General features: G+C 32.0%; 1 protein-coding gene across 6 annotated transcripts in view; it reads right to left on the bottom strand.

Moving 5' to 3' along the window:
• The window catches only part of LOC135143784 (diuretic hormone receptor-like), a 136,608-nt gene that overhangs the window by 65,602 nt on the left and 52,173 nt on the right, over window positions 1-18,833 (bottom strand). For all 6 annotated transcript variants that reach the window (XM_064075726.1, XM_064075739.1, XM_064075742.1 and 3 more), the window contains exon 2: window positions 5,921-6,259. In XM_064075726.1, the coding sequence (XP_063931796.1) occupies window positions 5,921-6,224 (304 nt within the window). In that variant the 5' untranslated portion in view covers window positions 6,225-6,259. The remainder of the gene's footprint in view (window positions 1-5,920; window positions 6,260-18,833) is intronic.

Raw genomic sequence — 18,833 nt, 5'->3', positions numbered from 1 at the left:
GTCATCAACATTTTTGCAAGGACAGGTGTATCAGTTTGGATAGACGTATTGTAATACTAAAAATAAAAGTACTGTAATCCAAAATTTTCGGGAAAATGAATTGGGTCGCCATGAATACTGATTTATAATCAATAAAATAACGAAACAGTTTACTCACGGATGCCACGTGTATTAGCAGAGGCGACTCAAGATCATTTATGTATAAGCATTCTTAATTTTTATTTTTTCTTGCAGTATAATTTCTCGATCTGGATTACAGTTAAAGAATAACACGCAAGAGACGAATTAAAAAAATATATATACTAAAGAAAAACAATCAAACATAAACAATAAAATACTCATATAAATATTAGTACCAAAAAAAATTCTTTCCATCGGGGTTAGGTCTTTACTGATTTATGAAGTTACACAATTCTGAATCATTTCGAGGTAATAGGCTGTAGCCTGAGCATGACGTTCCTTTAATAAATTAATTATATTGGATGTAATGATTTTTTTCTACACTCTTATAATTCATCTTGTCTCTAACATCTAAATCTGACTTGCTAAGCAGATGTTTAGATTTAGGCAAATCTTCTACTAGACTGAACAAATCTTCAACAGTAATTTCGTTCTGTCCTAATATCATTTTTTGTTCTTTCTTCTTGTCAAATCTTTTAGCACTGGTTTTCAATAGGCAATTTCTCAATTTAGTAGCAATGTGGATGGTATCTTGAACACATACACCACCAGCTTGAAGCATAGGGCATGCCAAATATTTACAAAACTCATCACAATGCTCGCCCATTTTCATTTGATACAACATCGTCTTCAGAAGTCGTGTGTCACCATCACTCACCCAAGATTGTAATATCATATTTTGCAGCTTCTTGCAAAAGAAAGTTCCATCTCTGCATTACGTCTTTACTGGTAAATTTATTATCTGTTCCATACAGACATAAACAATATGGTGGGGCCTTTTCTTGTAAGGGCTGCATCATAATGACATATACCAATCTTGAAACCTTTTCATTGTCAAAATAACTTTTTATAGTAGGCGCATCTACGGCTGGAAAATTTTTAATAACAGGAAATCCATTTTCTGCCAAAGGAGAAACAAATCCAACCACTTGGTTGGTGGTAGGTTCAAACTGAATTCTTCCTGTAACTCCAGTAGCATCTTCACTCATCCACAACTCTCGAGGCAGCTTATATTTTGTCAAGTATTCGCTTAGTTTTTGTAACCTTACTTCACCCTCTAAGACAAAATGATCACTGTCTCGAATTGACCTTAAGACAGTTGGTACAGATGGAAGAGGCAAATTGGCTGATAACGTTTGATACGCAGACCGTCCAGCAATTATAAACAAATATGTGGAAAAAAGTTTTAGAGAATTTTCATATCGGTTACTTTTGCAATGAGACTGTCTATCTGCAGATTTTTTCAATAGTTTCAAAAATGTTGACGTTGAACTGGACTCTTTTTCTTGGTTGTGAGCTCTACTTTTATTTTTCATAAACGACGTAACAGTTTCACGCAAATTGTAATTTTCCTTTAAAAGTATACCCATTTTATTTTCGATTTTATGTACAATTATCCCAAAGGAATCTAATGTTTGACAGTTTTGAGCAGCTTTTTCTAACACTTGCGCTCTTCTTTCTCTACGAGAATACTTTGGATGTTTCCATTTTTGCGTGATGCCATTGTTAAAAGGAACATGTAGGATTGGATATTTATTACACTGAACAATCCTACTTAGTTTAGTGCAATTTGCCCTTCCCCCGATTGCTGAGGAATACAGTCGTCACTGTTTTTGCGAGCATACTTTTTCAAAGGTTTATCATCGTCATCAGTCTCGTTTAAATTTGTAACTTCCATTATTACATTATTATTATTATTCTTATGCAGGTTATTGGCTAAGCTATTACAAGTAGTTTCGTTGTCTTTAACACTATTCGGATCTTCATTGACCGAAGACAATGTTTTGGACGTGGATGAACACGATGAAGGAGATATTAATGATGTTTCACAAGACGACATAAATGAGTTGTTATCTATTTTGAAAGGTGAAGCTTGTTCAAAGGTTTCTTCTTCTGGAACACGGGTAATAGTACATGGCTTATTTGTAGATTTAACAACGATATGTTGCAAAATTGAAATCTGCTTCTTTTCTTCTTTTTTATTTTCTATCAGCTTGTTTTTATCCCCACTTTTATTACTGTTATTCATCTCAATATGATGTAGTTTTACATGCCGCACAAAATTAGAAATAATCCAACGCCTTCCATTTTTCAACAGTGAGCTTGCTATCGTGACAAAACTTCCATTTTTACTTCGATTTTTGCACATACCGCATTTTATTTTTGCATTTTTTCCCTCAAGTATAATATCCAAAGAAGTTAATGAAATAAGTTCTTGTATTTTCTGCATGGTGTTATTCTTATCGCTCTTCAATGTGTTTGTGACCCAAGTATGAATTTGTTTTAGAATTCTTCCTTTTTCATCAGTTGTCTCCGCAATTGTTTTTTCAGACAAAATTTGACTTGTAGTGGATACCTTCCTTGGTGCTTTCTCAGTCTTGTCATTAGGGATACGTCTGGAAAAGTCTTCTTTAGGGTTGCATAGCAGGTAGTTCTTCATTGAAAAAATTATTTTCACATGGCCTGGAAGTCTTTTTAACTTGTCCTTACTATGCTGATATATGCCGTAAAAGTCAGACATACAAGAATTTTCTCCAATAATGGACTGCATGTCTGACCGTGCAAACTTTTCCATATCGTGAATATCTGACATTTCAATTTGGGTTATAGCAATTGAATTATCAAATCCACAAAGACTCATGATGTTAATTAACTATGTTGGAAACTCACATTTTAAACAGTTTTGCATTTTTGCCCAAAATGCATTTTTTGAGTCATTTTTGTCAACGGTTGCATGAGTTGGAGAGTTTAAATTTTCACTACTAACTAAGTTTACCTGAAAAAAAAAAATACCAAGAATAATACTTTAGATAATAAAAGCCGGAAGATGTTTCATTTAATTTTTAATAGTACATATATTACTCAGCCAGTGAGCGATTTAGAATTTTAATCACAGGTGGATCCAATTAACTCACGAGCTGTAGGCGAGTGAGGTAAGGTCCACGAGTGAGTAACATTCAATTGCCTCACGCGTGAAGTAAGTATACCATTTTTTCCAATTTTAAAAGTTAAAATAAAAAAACAACAAATTTTAAAAGTAAAATAAAAAACAACAATTTTTAAAAGTTTCGTTCATATCAAAGATCGTCGAATGCACATAGTTGCCGGAGATAAATTTAATATCCATAGTGACGGGCACAAATAAATCAACAATTTTTCTCGAATGGTCTGATTCCGTTTACGTGGTGTTTTTGAGTTGAAAGTATAGAAGAACTGGTAGACAAAATGGATACAACGCCTCCAGATGTTGAAGAAGAAGCCCAGACTGCAGCTGGAAAGTTGCTGACTACAAAATTTGAAGAAAGATATCGTAAAGAATACGATACTTTTGACCAATGATCAAAGTTTTTACCTCACTTATGATTAAAATTTTTTGATCACAGTATGAACGAAGACCAACTTTCATGGTTACTAAACAATGATTAAATACATAATTTTAACGATTAAAATTGGAAAAAATTATTATTTACGTGCATGAACATAAAAACAAAAAATATAAACTTACATTTCGACTTAAATCAAGATTCGGAACGTCATTCATTTTGTCTTTTCAGTTAAGGCATAAACGACAAAAAATCTCTGGAAATTAGGCTGGGAATAGCAGTGGTTGCTCCAATGACTGCACACTGCACCATGAATTGGCGCGAAGAGACTTCATTGGTTTAGTCAAGGTTAACAAAACCGTGCAGATTTCAAATAGAATTCAATTAAATTCACAAGAATTCAAAAAGAGTTCACACGAATTCACAGAGAGTTCACGCGAATTCACAGAGAATTCACGCGAATTCACATGAATTCAAGAATTTAGACGGAATTCATAAAAAAATCAGGAAGTTCAAATGAGTTCCTATGATTTCAGAAATTTGCAAAGATTTCTGATGGAATTCACCTCAAGTGTACACCAGAATTCACGAGTGATTAACCCCTCGGGGGAGACCTATTTCTTCGTCTTCTAGAGGTCATGACAGATCGAGAAAATGTAAAAGTAGAGAGTCGGCTGATGGACTCGATAACAAAAAGTAAGCTGTTATTGTCGTTAAATTAAATATTGCCTGGTTAAGATAACAAATATTCTGGGTGGAATATTTTTGCAGATGTCGAAGATACAACCCTCTGATTTCGTTTTAAAATCTATATAAACTCCTAGAAATTTTGTACGTCGCTTCACATAAAAAATAAATAAAAAAATCTCCTTTACCCTTGGTTTGAATTTAAAAATTTATTATAAATAAAACAATTCTTAGCGTCTGTGTTAATTTCATTTAAATGTTGTTGTGTAACACGTTGAAAATCAGAGGCATCCATCAAGTTATGTAAGATATAATAGAAATGAAGCAGATCAACGATATAAGCCAGAAGTCATGTCAGACCTAGTGCCGAACCCTGTAGCACACCAAGCAAGGTAGTTATTTCGTGTCACGTTTATTACAAGAAACCTACTGAAAACGTTCAAATAAGTACGAGGTTGAGAATTCGGCAGCATTACTGTCAGAGCCATAGCAACGACGTGTATGGATTAAACCATCACGTGGGCCGTAATCAAATCCTTTGAATAAGTCGGGATAAGATGCTAAAATATGGTGTTTAATTTCAAAAGCGTTTACCAAATTTGAAGTATTATTCCGGAAACGTTAATGATTTAACGGAAATAAGTGGTTAACTTTAATTTGGAACTAAACTGGTTATATTGTCTTTTAGTATTTTCTTCTTTACATATTAGTATAATTCTAGAGACCTTCATTAGAACGGGTATTCTTCTAACGTAGGTATGTATTAACGTCAATGTCTAAACTACTTTTTACTGGAATTTTGCACGTAATAACTTCAATACTTTCGACGTGGCCCTAACTTTATTATTTGAAAAATTAATATAAACATCGTTAGCTTTGGTATAACTACGAAGCTTTTATAAGATTTTTAGTTTTCTAACATATTTTTTAATTAAGCATTAAATCCTCGATTGTTGTTTAACTGCACCCATAACCATATTCAAATGTTAAATAATAGTATAAAACAGATATCAATACATATAAGATTCAATATTTCCTACGACATTTATTAATTTTACTGCAGTTTAAAACCGAGACAAAACATAAATCTCTCTAACTGTTGAGTTTATGCAAAGAAACCTCACATCTGCCCCCAAGAGAAAATAATAACGATTTCAAAGTCTAACTTGGAAGTTCAACCTGTTCCTTCCAAGGTCGACTTTTCGCTCGTTTCGTCTCTGTCTGCACAGATAGTCAAAACACATTTATTTAAGGCGCAAATTGAAAAAAATAAAAATAAAAACAAGTACTAATAATTTCCGCTGGATGGAACAGTGCACACGACATTAACCAAATGCAGTGTGTATTTCAGACAAGAAAATATATTCTACAGACATTTATACCTCCCTCATAAATTCCATTCTTGTTTTCATAAAGTTTAACTCAGACACCGAATATATCAAATGTTTTTCTTAAAATACAACATCAACAATTTTTATTCGTCTCTACACCGGTCAAAACTTGACTCTGGCAAAACAAAATCTTAACCCGTTATCAAATATTTGTTCATAACCCGAGTGTAATCTCCACGTGTGCCTCTCGTGCAGACATCGAAATTTTCCAGGTATTTTGTAACAATTCGAGTGCATAATCCAATTAACATTTGACAGAGCGGCTCATTATCCCGGCGAAACTCTCCAATAAAGACCCACTAGAATTAATTACGAACACCTATTTAATTAAATACTTACGTGTATCATCGTATTTAATGCTCATAAGTTCGGCAAAGCACTTAACATAGGTTGTTTCGTTGATGGGCGTAGGGGGCCAACAGAGCAACCCATCTGTGGTCACCGGACAGAAACCATCAGGGTTGATTTCAGCCAAAGCCGCAGTCTTATTCGCGTAGACAGTCTTACAGTGGGTTTCCGTTATGTTAAGTGTTAACTTAATGTCTTCTGTGTCATTCCACTCGTTCTCTCCTTCCACCGATAAACTGACGGTCTGGTCCAAAGGACCTGGTTCCTGGGCGAGCTGCGAGTCCGACAAGCTCATTTTTAACACATTTTGGCACTTGTGGACACTTCAGTCTGAAACACAACACGATTTGCTTAAGCAAACGTAGCAATTGTTTCACAGTGTGTTTTGCTCTTATCAGTTTGTTTAATCTTGATTGTGATATATTATATTATTGTTCTGGTTAAATATGGAGGATGCACTAGCGCGCAATTTGCCTCAGTGGTGGCGCCGAAGAGTTTCTAGGCGATTAATTTTGAAAACCGGATTTTCAAATGTAATTTCTTTTTTATGGTTTTCCGAAGGAAATTATTATTTATCTATTCTGTTTAAAATTCGACTTATACAAACCCAGTATTTTATTACTTGAGCAATGAAAGATGGGTCACTCGATCAAACATTTCGATCGAAAACTTAAACAAATTTCTGAAGAATAAAAAAATTATTATTTATGCTGTTCTACTACCGTAAACAGTTTCATTTTTGTAAGAGATTTTCTGTTTGTTGTTGTTTAAAGTAGGTTATGCGATTTTACGTCACGTCAACGTCACGTCGTGTTGACAAATTCACATTACACATACTTGTTTAATTACTGTTTTCCGGATCTTGCTTTTCAGTTTGTGTGGATATATTTTGCAAGTTCTATATTTTGTTATATTTTGATACCCATATTTTTTTTATTTAGTGTGTCATAAACAAACGGAAAAAAAACAAAAACAATGTGCAACAGTGATAACTTTTGAAATAATTTTATTTTGAGGATAACGACGTTGCGGTTTCAAAAAGAAAAATAACCAAGAAAAATTGTTACACATTTATTAGAGGATTAGACTCTAGAACAGTTTCGTCCTGCCAGTAGCAAAATCCTGCGGACATGATGTTTTACGCCTACCACCGTATTTATTGCGTTCTAAGCTCTATTCAGCTCCTCTAGGGTTACTAAAACGCATTATAAGAAAACAATAACACCCTACCTAATTTAAATGAAGGCGTTGTGGTTCATTAAACGAGAAGTTAATATTACAGGGACTAATTTATGAAAAAGGTGAATCGACCACATAATAGAGTAGGAAATTCATAACTGGTCTGTAATTTCCAGAAGTTTATATATACACTATGAAAATGTCATCGAGGTTCAAATTAATCTTGAAAATAATTATCCTTATTATAGTAGTGTTTGTTTTAAAAGGCATGTTTATTTACGCTACATTATTGTGGATATGTATAAAAATATTTTTTTAAAACTGTAATAAAATTAATTGTTGGTACACAGGGGTTTTTACACGTGAATGTAAATAATCTGAAACATTTTCTCCTTTAATTATTTTTGCAGCAAACTTGTAAAAGAAAAAGTTGTGGAAAATTAAAAGGCGCTTTCACAACCGCCCTTAGTCTCCTTTTATCTTTATTCAGTTCTTAAAAGTGGAAGAATAAAACGTTGAAAATTTACACTTCAGTTACCAAGAAGTCACTTCAAATGACATTTAATTCAGTCCTCCTTTAATTTAACGGAATTTATTTTGTCTTTATTTGAAGAAATAGTACGCTTAGAGGATGTTATACAATAGAAAAAGAACGATCTAAGAAAATAATACTGCAGCAAAATTTTTCATTATTTATTTCCGAATGGCACAGAAACATTCCATGAATATAATATTCTGTTGTAACTTCTTGGAGAATTTTAGGAAAAACTGTTACGTTATTGATACTAAAAATAATTTTCATATTTTTACTTACAATTTTACTATCTGCTTTCCAAATTTTTGAGAATCGTGCGTAAGAAAGCTTAAATGTATAGACGAAATAATGAAAAACCTGAAACGAAAAAAATTACCCAAACATCGAAAGCACTGAAATATGAAAACCCCCATTTCAAGGCAAAACCAACTACGTGAAGAGCAGAATTTTTACGTTTCTGTGTCTCTTTTGATGTACATTTTATTACAGAACATAAAGTGGGCTATTTGTTTTACGTCACATCATCGTCGCATCGTGTTGACAGTACACGTCATATACGTGTTTCTGTTTTCTCGACATCTCCGTGTGGGGGCTCTCAAGATTGCGTTCATTCATTCCACCTATTTTCGGGATTGTTTGCTTGTTAAAATTAACACTGACAGTCGTTCCTGACCACAACCCTCCTACTCACAATTTAAAATAAACTACAACAATTATTTCTAAACCAAAATAAAACTCCAATGAAAGACGTTTTATTATTTTATTTTTATCACACGACGATAACTCACAATATCTAACTCTACTGTGGTTTGTAAATAATAAAAATCCTGTGTTAGCTTCAAGTACACGTTGAAACAGTTTTACTGACACCAGACGTAAAATAAAAGAGATGTTAACTTTTATAACAACTTGTTGGATTGAAGACAAACTATTCAAAAGATGTTTTTCCAGTGTGACAACGCTCGAATTTTCGTCAATTCTAATTTTGATGAGCAATTAATTCGCACTTTGCGAAATTAGAGGATTTTGGTGCGAATCTCAGGGATGTGTAATATCCGAGTAATAATTACCTCGGAAATTTCGTTAGAGTAATTAGGCTTTTCACATTAGCTGGCATTAAACAGACAAGTTTTTGGTGGCGGGAGAAACACGTTGACATTTAAGTAAAACGGTAGAGTAAAATTTGTAATATTTATATTAATTATAAATGGTACGAATGTGAACACTTGCCAAAATTTAAATGCAGGAAATATATTTTACCAGACCTTCCATAATTCAATTTTAATTTATTTCAGTAATATTCCTAGATGACATCATTGACTTTTTGCGGTGGATAAATATATACAAATTTTATAATATGCAATTAAACACAACATTTCTTCCACCACTAATACGCTACTCCATTGTCTCAATTTACTCGTTACTGTGTTCAACGAGTTTCCCCCATTAAAAAAGCTCGGATTACGCTCCTGTCTACGAGTATAACACTTGCCTCATTCTAATCACCAGATAGCTTCCAATCGGTTTGCGCCATTTCGATTAATACTACCAGTTTAATTAAAACACTAACTTCTAAAATGCGAAAGTTTGACACTTTAATGGACGTCAAAGAAATTAAATTGAGCTGTCTATTAGATCAGTTTTCAATTCGTTCTCATTCGCAATAGTGAGACAGACGTTTTATTCATCGGTAATTATGACAAATGCCACTTTTACGAGTGAAATTAAAGCTTTCAGCTTTATTTGCGAGATACAGTTCATTCCAATTATAGCTGGTTTGTTAATTCTCAAGTGGTAATTCGATCCTGTGGCTAAAACTTTAGCTTCTAAAGAATGTTTATGCTAGGTGCGTGCCTAATTAATTAAATTTTTACCGCCACTTCGTTTTATGACTTGTTTATTAGTGTGTTAACAAAGTGAGTTCACATTCTTGCGGAGATTATTTTAGCCAGGTTACGTAGTGTCGTAGAGGTTAATCGGAAAACCAGGGAGCATCCTGTTTATATTTATTACTACTTTCGTAATTAACCCTTAATGCAGTAAAGTTTGCAATGTGACTGTGACATATGTGTGTACGTTCGAACAACATGGTGCCCCTGCTCACTTTATTTCACTAACGTTAAATTTTATAAAGTGGAAGAATTTATATTTATAAATTAATTACAAACAAAACACAAATGAGACTTTAATAAAAAATAAATTATAAATTATCATAAATTTTTATTATTGTAACTGACCCAAGAAAATACTAAAATTTATTAGTATTTTTGTTGTGGTGGCAGGCTGAATCATTCTTAATTCTTATCAGACCGCCCACCCTAAATTTGTATTTTACTTTTTCGCGCGGCTTCTCTACTCTCTTATTTGTTGTTTCATGGCTTTTTGTTCCGCAACCCACCTAATATATTTTCTTAATTTTATTTGACATCATAGAGCATTCTCTAATATTTCTTTGAGGTTTTCAACGAATCCTCGTGGGCGGGCAGTATTACAACATCCATTTTTAGCTAAGTTGAAATTAATTGTTCGAAGACAAAAAGTTGTTCAAAGAACTTAGCCACGTTTTACTGTCAATTTTACGAATATCGGATGCGATAATCCCTCTCTAATAAAATTTTATAGAAACCTAGAAGCGAAATTTACATAAAACGCTCATCTTTCCTTGAAATAAATGGACGATTTTATTATTGTGCTTGTACAACGTAAACCCATTTAGAATTTTAATAATGTTTGGTCGAAACCTAAGCCCCAATATGTTCGTTTTGCAAAGGTATCTGATGTTGAAACCCTCTAGATTATCGAATTTGTTATACGTTCGAGTGATTAACTTCAGCGTTCATATTATATTTTATTAAGGTGTTGGGTTATCTCTGCCAGTAAACCCAAGTTGCCTCCCTTTGGTAACTGAGCCGCCTTTTCAACGTCTATCTTACCCTATTTTGCGATTGGTTAATTAAAGATCGGTTTACGGGACGTGGGTTCGGTCTAATTTAGATGTCATTTAGCCTAGTAAATCTGTAATAAATTTAACGAGGAAGTTATTAAGTAATGCTTCAGAGAGGAAGAAGTGGCAGATTGGCGAGGAATTACTTTAAAACTGTGCGGGAATTATGATGGGAAATTTTACAGGTGAGTGGAGAGATGTACAGGAAAATAAAATTGAGTTTTAAAGTGGTGTTATTTTTATTAAAAATTGGTTCAGCTGATTGATTAATTTGCTCGAATTTAAATATCCAATTCAGATTTTTCATCGACCAATTTAGAACCCAATATGCGGGTTAAAAAACAAAGCTATGGATTTATTTTGTTATTTTTTTAATGTTTTGATGTTTTGGGTGTCTTCTTGAAAATTCGTGGCAGTTATACCAACGTTTTTGAATGTGGTTTAAACAAAACAGTACTAGTAATAGCAGTATAGTAATTTTAAAAATGTTAAAACTAGTACTAAAAAATTGAACTGTACCTATATATAGGGTTTTCAAATGAAAAAGTCATCAAAGTGGCCTTGATTTTGTATAAACATTGTGAAGTATGTCTACAATAAACCTAAAATTTAATCGATGACAGCTGCGAATTGATACAACCTAACCTCACTTTTTCGTATAATAAAATTAATGCTTTTCAACAACTGTGCCAAATGTCAATTATACACAAAAGTAAGTTTCAAAAAAACAACGCCAACTTGTTGACTTTTCACTTGAACACCGTTATGTAGAGCAGCATATTCAGAGATGCATTAAAAAATATATGTATCATTATCATTAATTTTGAACTTATAAAATGTTTCCATAATACCGTATTTTAGTCTTTAGTTAGAAAGTTAGATTTTAAATGTAAGACAAACAGTAGGTTTTTAAATAAATTAAGACGAAAAAAGTTTTATAAACACCCTGTATATATGGAAAAAAGCGACTGCGCTACTGTACACCATTACAGATTTAGGACAGGTAATCATAAGCTTAAAAAATCAATTAATGCATTTCATTGCAAGACTATACTTAAACGCGTAGGCTTTTGTGTACACAGGTGTTCAATATTTACGGATGCTTAATTGATTCGAAGTGATGGTAATTCTAGCCGCCGTGTAAATTCGGACTTTATTCTCTAACACAAAAAAGAATGAGATTAAACATTCTCTGTATGGGATTACGTTAAAACCAGAACAAAGTATGCAGAAAGTTGAGGAGTTTAATCCCGTTAACAAAGGCGTGCAAAAATAGCGTCTAGAATGTTTGGCGTTTAGCTCAAAAACAGAAATATAAAAATGTTTCTTCGTCCATAAAGCGTTTTAACTATACTTACCTAGTGTACGTGGATAAAAAATTTATAGATACAACATAATCTAACAAAACCCCGTTATAGCATAGCACGTAAAAAATGTCTATTATGTTACTTTACGAACCCTACAACATAAAATAATTTTACGGCAGTTATAAAAAACAAATAACAAATCTTCCTCCAGAAATAACCAAGATTAGGCAATTCGATCGAATTTAGCTTTTTGAATCAAATCCTGTTTAATCTTCGGGACACCTGAATATTAAAATCCCGACACACTTGTTGTAAACGTTTTAATTAAAAAACTTTACTTTTAAATATTTAATCAGAACTTTGGAATTTGTTCGTCCTCAACTTTTCCGGATCAAGAGTTGACGGAGTATTTATTGCCACAAGCTGAGTTCCCTGCATTTATCTCTGGAGGAACAATGTCCGGTCCTTTTTCCATTGTAGCATTAAATGATCGCCTTCCCATAGAATCCGCATTCTTTCCCTGTTTTTATTTATTGCACGGAAGTGTTCCGTGATCGTTTAAAATATATCCTCTGTCAAGTCTAATGTAACGTTTTCGGAGAGATTTTCACTATGGGTGTTGTAAATCTATTGTTGGGTGAGAGAGTATTGTGTTAAAGTACCGCGACGGATCGAAACAGATAGAATTTCAAAGCGTGAGTTTTGCCCTTCATAATTCCTACATTTGCATAATGTAACAATATCCGCGCTAGAAACTCTTATACCGGGTGTGTGAAATTTTGTTACTTAGAAAATAGCTTCCGTATTAGTGGGCTTACTAATTACGAGGAAGTCTATTCTAGTATATATAATCATGTAAAATGAAATTTATTTAAAAATACTTCGAGATGACTTCATTAATTTTATAAAGCAAATGAATAAATAATATTTAACTGGAGTGTTATCATCTTCCTGTGAATCATTCATTATACACTAAAACTTGTACTTATTTCATGATTTCGTTTTAAAATTTAAATTATAGTAGGAAAAACAGGCGCATATGCAACACTGTCGAGGGCGACTTGCATCCAGAAAACTTCGTGAATAGTAAGTAAGAATACGATATTATGCAGCATGCATTGAAATTAAAATTGTCAGCTTGGCAGTTTCTGAGTCAAATATTCAAATTAATTCACGAACAGAGCGTACAACAGACATTCGAAACAATTATTCAAGATTTTCCGAATAAACTTCGCCTAGTGGTGCAATCCCGAGAATCTAATTCTGCCGGGTGATGTATGTTTACTAGCAATGGCCATATCTTGTCTGAAAATTTGGAAACAAACATGCCTTATTATTAGAAACAAAGTATAATTGCGTTACAGAAAACTCTGTAATTATCTGGAAGAAAACAAATTTATAACTTATAATTAAACTGAATTGCTGATGGGGATATGCCTTTGACAACACTCAGCGAGGTTTTGCGGTCTTTGCTTTTAATTTGTGTTTATTAATTAATCGCTCATTTGTTAATACAACTGGTTGTAAACGAAATGTGTTTGATTCATTATTCCGGTCTTGCTTATATTGGCATTGGGGGCGTTTGAATGTAGGTGGTAATCTTAAATTTCTGTATAGCGTTGGTGTAAATGCCATTTTATCAGGATGGCCAGTACATTAAAAATAACCCTGCTGCTGTTTTTGTGGTTTTTAAAAAACTGGAATAACTTGGCAACGTCACAGAGGAATTTCAAAATTATTGGCCAAAGATAGGGAAATAAAAACATCTAAAAATAATATATATGGTATTAAATGAAAAAAAAGTTCCTAAAATAAAACACTATAAAACAACTCTAGATTATGCCCCTCAACAATCCGTACAACTGAATATGACAACAGCCAGTGGACCAATGCTTTCTATGCCTTTAAAATAAAATGACTTATTGTTAAAGCAATTGTTAAACAATCTCGTGCCAGTTTAAAGCATAATAAGTCGATTTCCGTAACTACTATATTTAGGTACGTACAGAGAAATTAAACAGTTTAAACACAATTTCATAAAATTTTCAGGCCTCATTAAGGTTACGAATTTCTTACAAAGAACTTCAGTACAATATCAAATCAATTAAAAGTGGAAAATTGCCTTCTCTAAAATAGAAAGCTCTGGGGTTATTACATCCGTAGAAAGTTTGAATAATTTAATATTTGATGTTCGTAACTGCATATCCAAAGTCGGATAGTATATATTTAAGTTCAGTAAGAATGGAGCAGTTGGAACTGCCTGGAGAACAAAGAATATTTACAAAAATTAAATCTAATCCGAGTTTCATAGAAATATGTTTCAGATCAGTATTAATTAAATCCCACAACATTCGAATAAAATTATGCTGTATATTTTAAAGTTAATAACGTTACAAATATACAAGCAATACTAAAAAAGCATGTTTAAGAAAAATGGTTTAGTTATTAACAATGATGATTGCCTAAAATTCTCAGCTTATGTAAGTATAGTTGCTTGAAAATGCAAATACTCGCATTATCAACTTTTTTGCTCTGAATTATAGTTTTGGAAATTTCATTCTACCGTATAACATTTTATTGGCAATAACGAGACGGACAGTAGTACAATAGCAAGAGATATTTACAACTTAAAGTTGTCTCGTGCTGGTAATCCCCAGATGTTAGAAAACGGAATAATCCAGGTCCGGACAAGGACCATCGTTGCTCACGAACAAAAATGACCATTATTTTATGACTACAACTACCTGCAAAATGTTCTCCGACAAATTCGGGTGAACTGGTGTGAGCCATAAATATTTCTTACCATTGTCTCGTCTCGTTATTGTCAATAAAATTTTATAGGGTAGAATGATATTTCCAAAACATACTATTGGATCGTTCCGTATGAAAACATCAAATTTGAATAAAAAAGTGCACAGCATGATTTTTGATTTTGATGAAAAAAATTGAGGATGTTCTTTAAGACAACCAATGTGAAAAATCGTCTCATTTATTTTTTGGATTCTTCACTTCCAATCGGCACCCTTTTTAGAGATCTGAATTTGTACCATTTTCAGATTTTCCTATTATGGACTGTAACTTTTTTTCTATAATACGTATTGAAGTGATTGTAGTTTTATTTTACTGCCTAAGTAGTATGCTTTCAATAATAAGTATAAATATCTTATCAGAACAAGTGGATGGGCTACTGAAAATGCTGAAATATTAAATTTTTCCAAATTTTAAATATATTTCTAGAAGCTCACGTGTCTGTAAAGATAATATTCACAGGTGTGTCAGACTTTTTTGAGACTAACTTAAAAAAATTTCCGAAAGTTGTTTCGACAGAACTTCCCTCGGTCCTGAAGTACAATGAAACATATGCAACATTTTTTTCGCCAGGACACGTATATTAACTTGGATTGGTGCAGTTTAAGGGGACTCGCTAGACGAGGTATAACATTTTTTTGGTTTTTTGTATGAAAAAATGATGTTAGTATAGATGTATCATACATCAAACTGCAGCTTTTTTCATATTCTAGAGCGCAGAGACCAGTTCAATCAACTGAAAAAATATGGCTGAGAAATATCGTAAAAAAAGCACCATTGTATGTTTTCTTTTCAAGTTTTTTGAGTCATAACCATCATAGAATCGCTTTAAAATTCGCACATGGATAAAACATTACTTTTTACAGGGCGCAGAGTTATTAAATGTTTGTTAGTGATACAATTTGTTTAAATAATAATGTGTTTATTAAAATCAAAATATACCACAAATTAATGCAAAATACGTCGAATAATTTTAACAGGAATATCAGAAGAAAATTAATAATCTATTGGTTAGCAGAGTTTTTAACAGAAACTAACAATTATTGCAAAAAATGGGTATCAATTCGACAGAATTTGAGCAGTTAGTTCAGTACTTTGCCGATAGGAGCGCCACTAAAATTTACGGAAGCGACTTTCCAGGTAAAACCCTTATCGGCTGCTCTACCACAAGCTGATTGTTTTAGAGTTCTCGACTGATTTTTCTAATTTATGGCAAGGAACTCAGTTTTATAACAAGCCGCCAGGACCGGCCGTAATTAAAACTGGGGAACTATAATATTTTTACTCCACTCAGGATCCTGAATTCAATACACATGATTACTAAAAGTTCATTGTAATATTATTGTTAATATATATTTTGCTTTGTTAATTAATAAAACTAATAAACATATTTATAATAATAATAAAAATTATATAAAATACAGCTTTTGTTTAACACGTATAAGTAGCTAAGTGTATCTACTACTTATCCCAGAAAGGAGGTGTTTTAAAAAAGCCCTACGCCCAGTAACTTCCCCCTTCATTGTTTACTCGAAAAAAGTGCTCGTATATGTTTTCATTTGCCGAGAGATTTTCAAAATATATTTATAATAAAAATATGCAAGTCTTGGTGATGAAAAATGTACTCCTAATAAATTATTAAAGTACATAAAAAAATAGAAACAAATTTTATTTGTTTTAAAAAAAATCTCTCGCAAAGGCAGGTTCTCCTTTCTTCTTGAATCAATTATTTCGGACAATAATGCGCCTAAGTAAAATCTGCCAAGTTTTTACATATATTTCTTCGTCTTTATAAATTTTTTCTATATTTATTCCTTTGGGTGTCCATATACATCAAAATAAACTTCTGAAATACCCGTAACAAGCATTTGTTCCTGGACTTGAAAGTAGTAATCATGATTTTTTTTTAGTTTCAATTCTCTGTCTGTCAATGTACAAAATTTGATTTTTTTTTAACCGCTTCTTCGGGAGACAAATCTTGCGATTTTGAAGGGCATTTAATTTCGACTAATGCACTCCTATCCTCTAGAACCCTGTCTGGACTAGCAGCCAAGTAAGGAAATTGTTTTGAAATAAACAAGCCACACCGTTCAGTTTTTATATTTTTATTTATTTCAAAACACTTGACAGCTTTTTCCTCACTTTGCTGTCCATAGTATGTATGACTATTACCTCTAAATGTACTGTACAATAGAGACTCCACAGTTTTAGCTATTGCTGTAGTCGGTCTAAGTTTGTAAATACGTCCAAAATTTGAAGCTCTAACCCTAATTTCTCTTTCTTTTGCCCAAATGTGCCTGTTGCCTAGTGTCTATTTCAATTTGGTCTAAATTCAAAGATAATTTTCTCAAAAAAACCTCTTTGGCTGTCACAAATGTTTCTACATCCATGACAGGATTTTCTAAAAAATATTTAAACCGTAATCGCAGTCGGGACCAGCATACGTAAATTTTTTTACGACATATTTTTTTACGAATACTTTGTCTAAGACGAGATTGAACAATATTTTTTTGTTATTAAACCAGGACCATTTTAATCACAATATATTTACTTATCCCCTCTAAACAATTGATGACGTCACCTCAAAATTTTGCTGAATAAATCCTATCTAAATTGTATAAAATATGATGAGTCTCTTCTTGTGATTTATCATTCCATTCATGTTTTTTGGATTTGCATATACAGGATAACCCCAAAAATTAATGAATGCGTAAATTTATTTTATTGATTTAATCAGGAACTACAGAACCCAATGCTTTGAAATCTTGCAAATGTTTTAAGGTTTAATTTATAATAAATTCTTGTAATTTATCATTCCATTCATATTTTTTGGATTCGGTTACTCAAAAAATTTAATGAAGGTGCAAATTTATTTTATTGATTTAATCAGGAACTACAAAACCGAATGCTTTGAAATCTAATGTGAAAAAAACATAATAGGCATGCAGTTGTCACGTTTCCGGGAGCGAGGGAAGTACTGTCTAAACTCTTTAGACCAATTTTTTTGATTTTTCCATTTTTCCATTTCTCAATTTTTCAATGTTTCAGTTTGGGATTTTTTCACTGTTTCGATTCTTTAATTTTCCTTCCATTTTTAGGTTTTTCAATATTTCAGCTTTGGAATTTTGCAATATTTCGTTTCTTCAATTTTTCAAATTTTGGATATTGTGTTTTCTCGGTTTTTAAATTTGTCGATATTTTAATTTTTCAGTTTTTAAAGTTTTAGGTTTTTAGATTTCTCACTATCTCGACTTATCGATTTTTCAGTTCCATGATTTTTCAATTTGTCGAATTTTTAAATTTTAGATTTTTTGTTCTCTATCATTCGATTTTCTGAGTTTTCGGGCTTAGATTTTTTTTGTTGTTCAATTCTTGGATTTTAAAAATTTTTGTTTTTTAAATTTTCCTATTTATCAACTTACTGGGATTTCAATGTTTTGATTTTTTGATTGTTCAATTTCTCGATTTTTTGAATTTTTAGTTTTTGATACGATTTTTTTTTTCAAAAATTTTCAGTTTTTCAATGTATTAACTTTACGATATTTCAGTTTTACGATTTTTAAATTTTTTTATTTTTCAGTTTCCAATTTTTGACGTTTCTAAATTTTTCGATTTTTCAATTTTTCGATTAACTGATTTTTTGATTTTCCCATTTCTCTATTTCTTGATTTTTCAATTCTTTCTTCAATTGTGATTTTTCAATTTTTCGATTTCTGAATTTTTCAATGTTTCAGTTTTGGATTTTTTCTCTTTTCCGATTCTTCAATTTTCTTTCCATTTTTCAGTTTATCAGGATTTCAGTTTTAAATTTTTTCACTTTTTCGATTTTTCAATTTTCCTTCCATTTTTCAGTTTTTCAGTATTTCAATTCTGAGATTTTACAATGTTTCTGTTCTTCAATTTTTCCATTTTTTGATGTTTCGATTTCTCGGTTTTTCAATTTTTCGATAGGTATTTATATTTTCAATTTTTAAGTTCTAGATTTTCCGTTAATTTTTTTGTTTTCCTTGATGTTTTGATTTCTCGATTATTCGATTTTTCAAGTTCTCGGTTTAGATTTATTGGTTTTCCAATTCTTCGATTTTTAAATTGTTTAATTGTTAGATTGTTCAATTTCTCGATTTATAAATT

Source organism: Zophobas morio, unplaced genomic scaffold (assembly GCF_036711695.1).
Source record: "Zophobas morio isolate AGI-343-1 ecotype UQ-CSIRO unplaced genomic scaffold, CSIRO_AGI_Zmor_V1 ptg000004l, whole genome shotgun sequence".
In the NCBI taxonomy this organism is placed as follows: domain Eukaryota; kingdom Metazoa; phylum Arthropoda; class Insecta; order Coleoptera; family Tenebrionidae; genus Zophobas; species Zophobas morio.
Note: the sequence above shows the minus strand (reverse complement) of the source record. Positions and strands in the feature narration are given on the sequence as shown.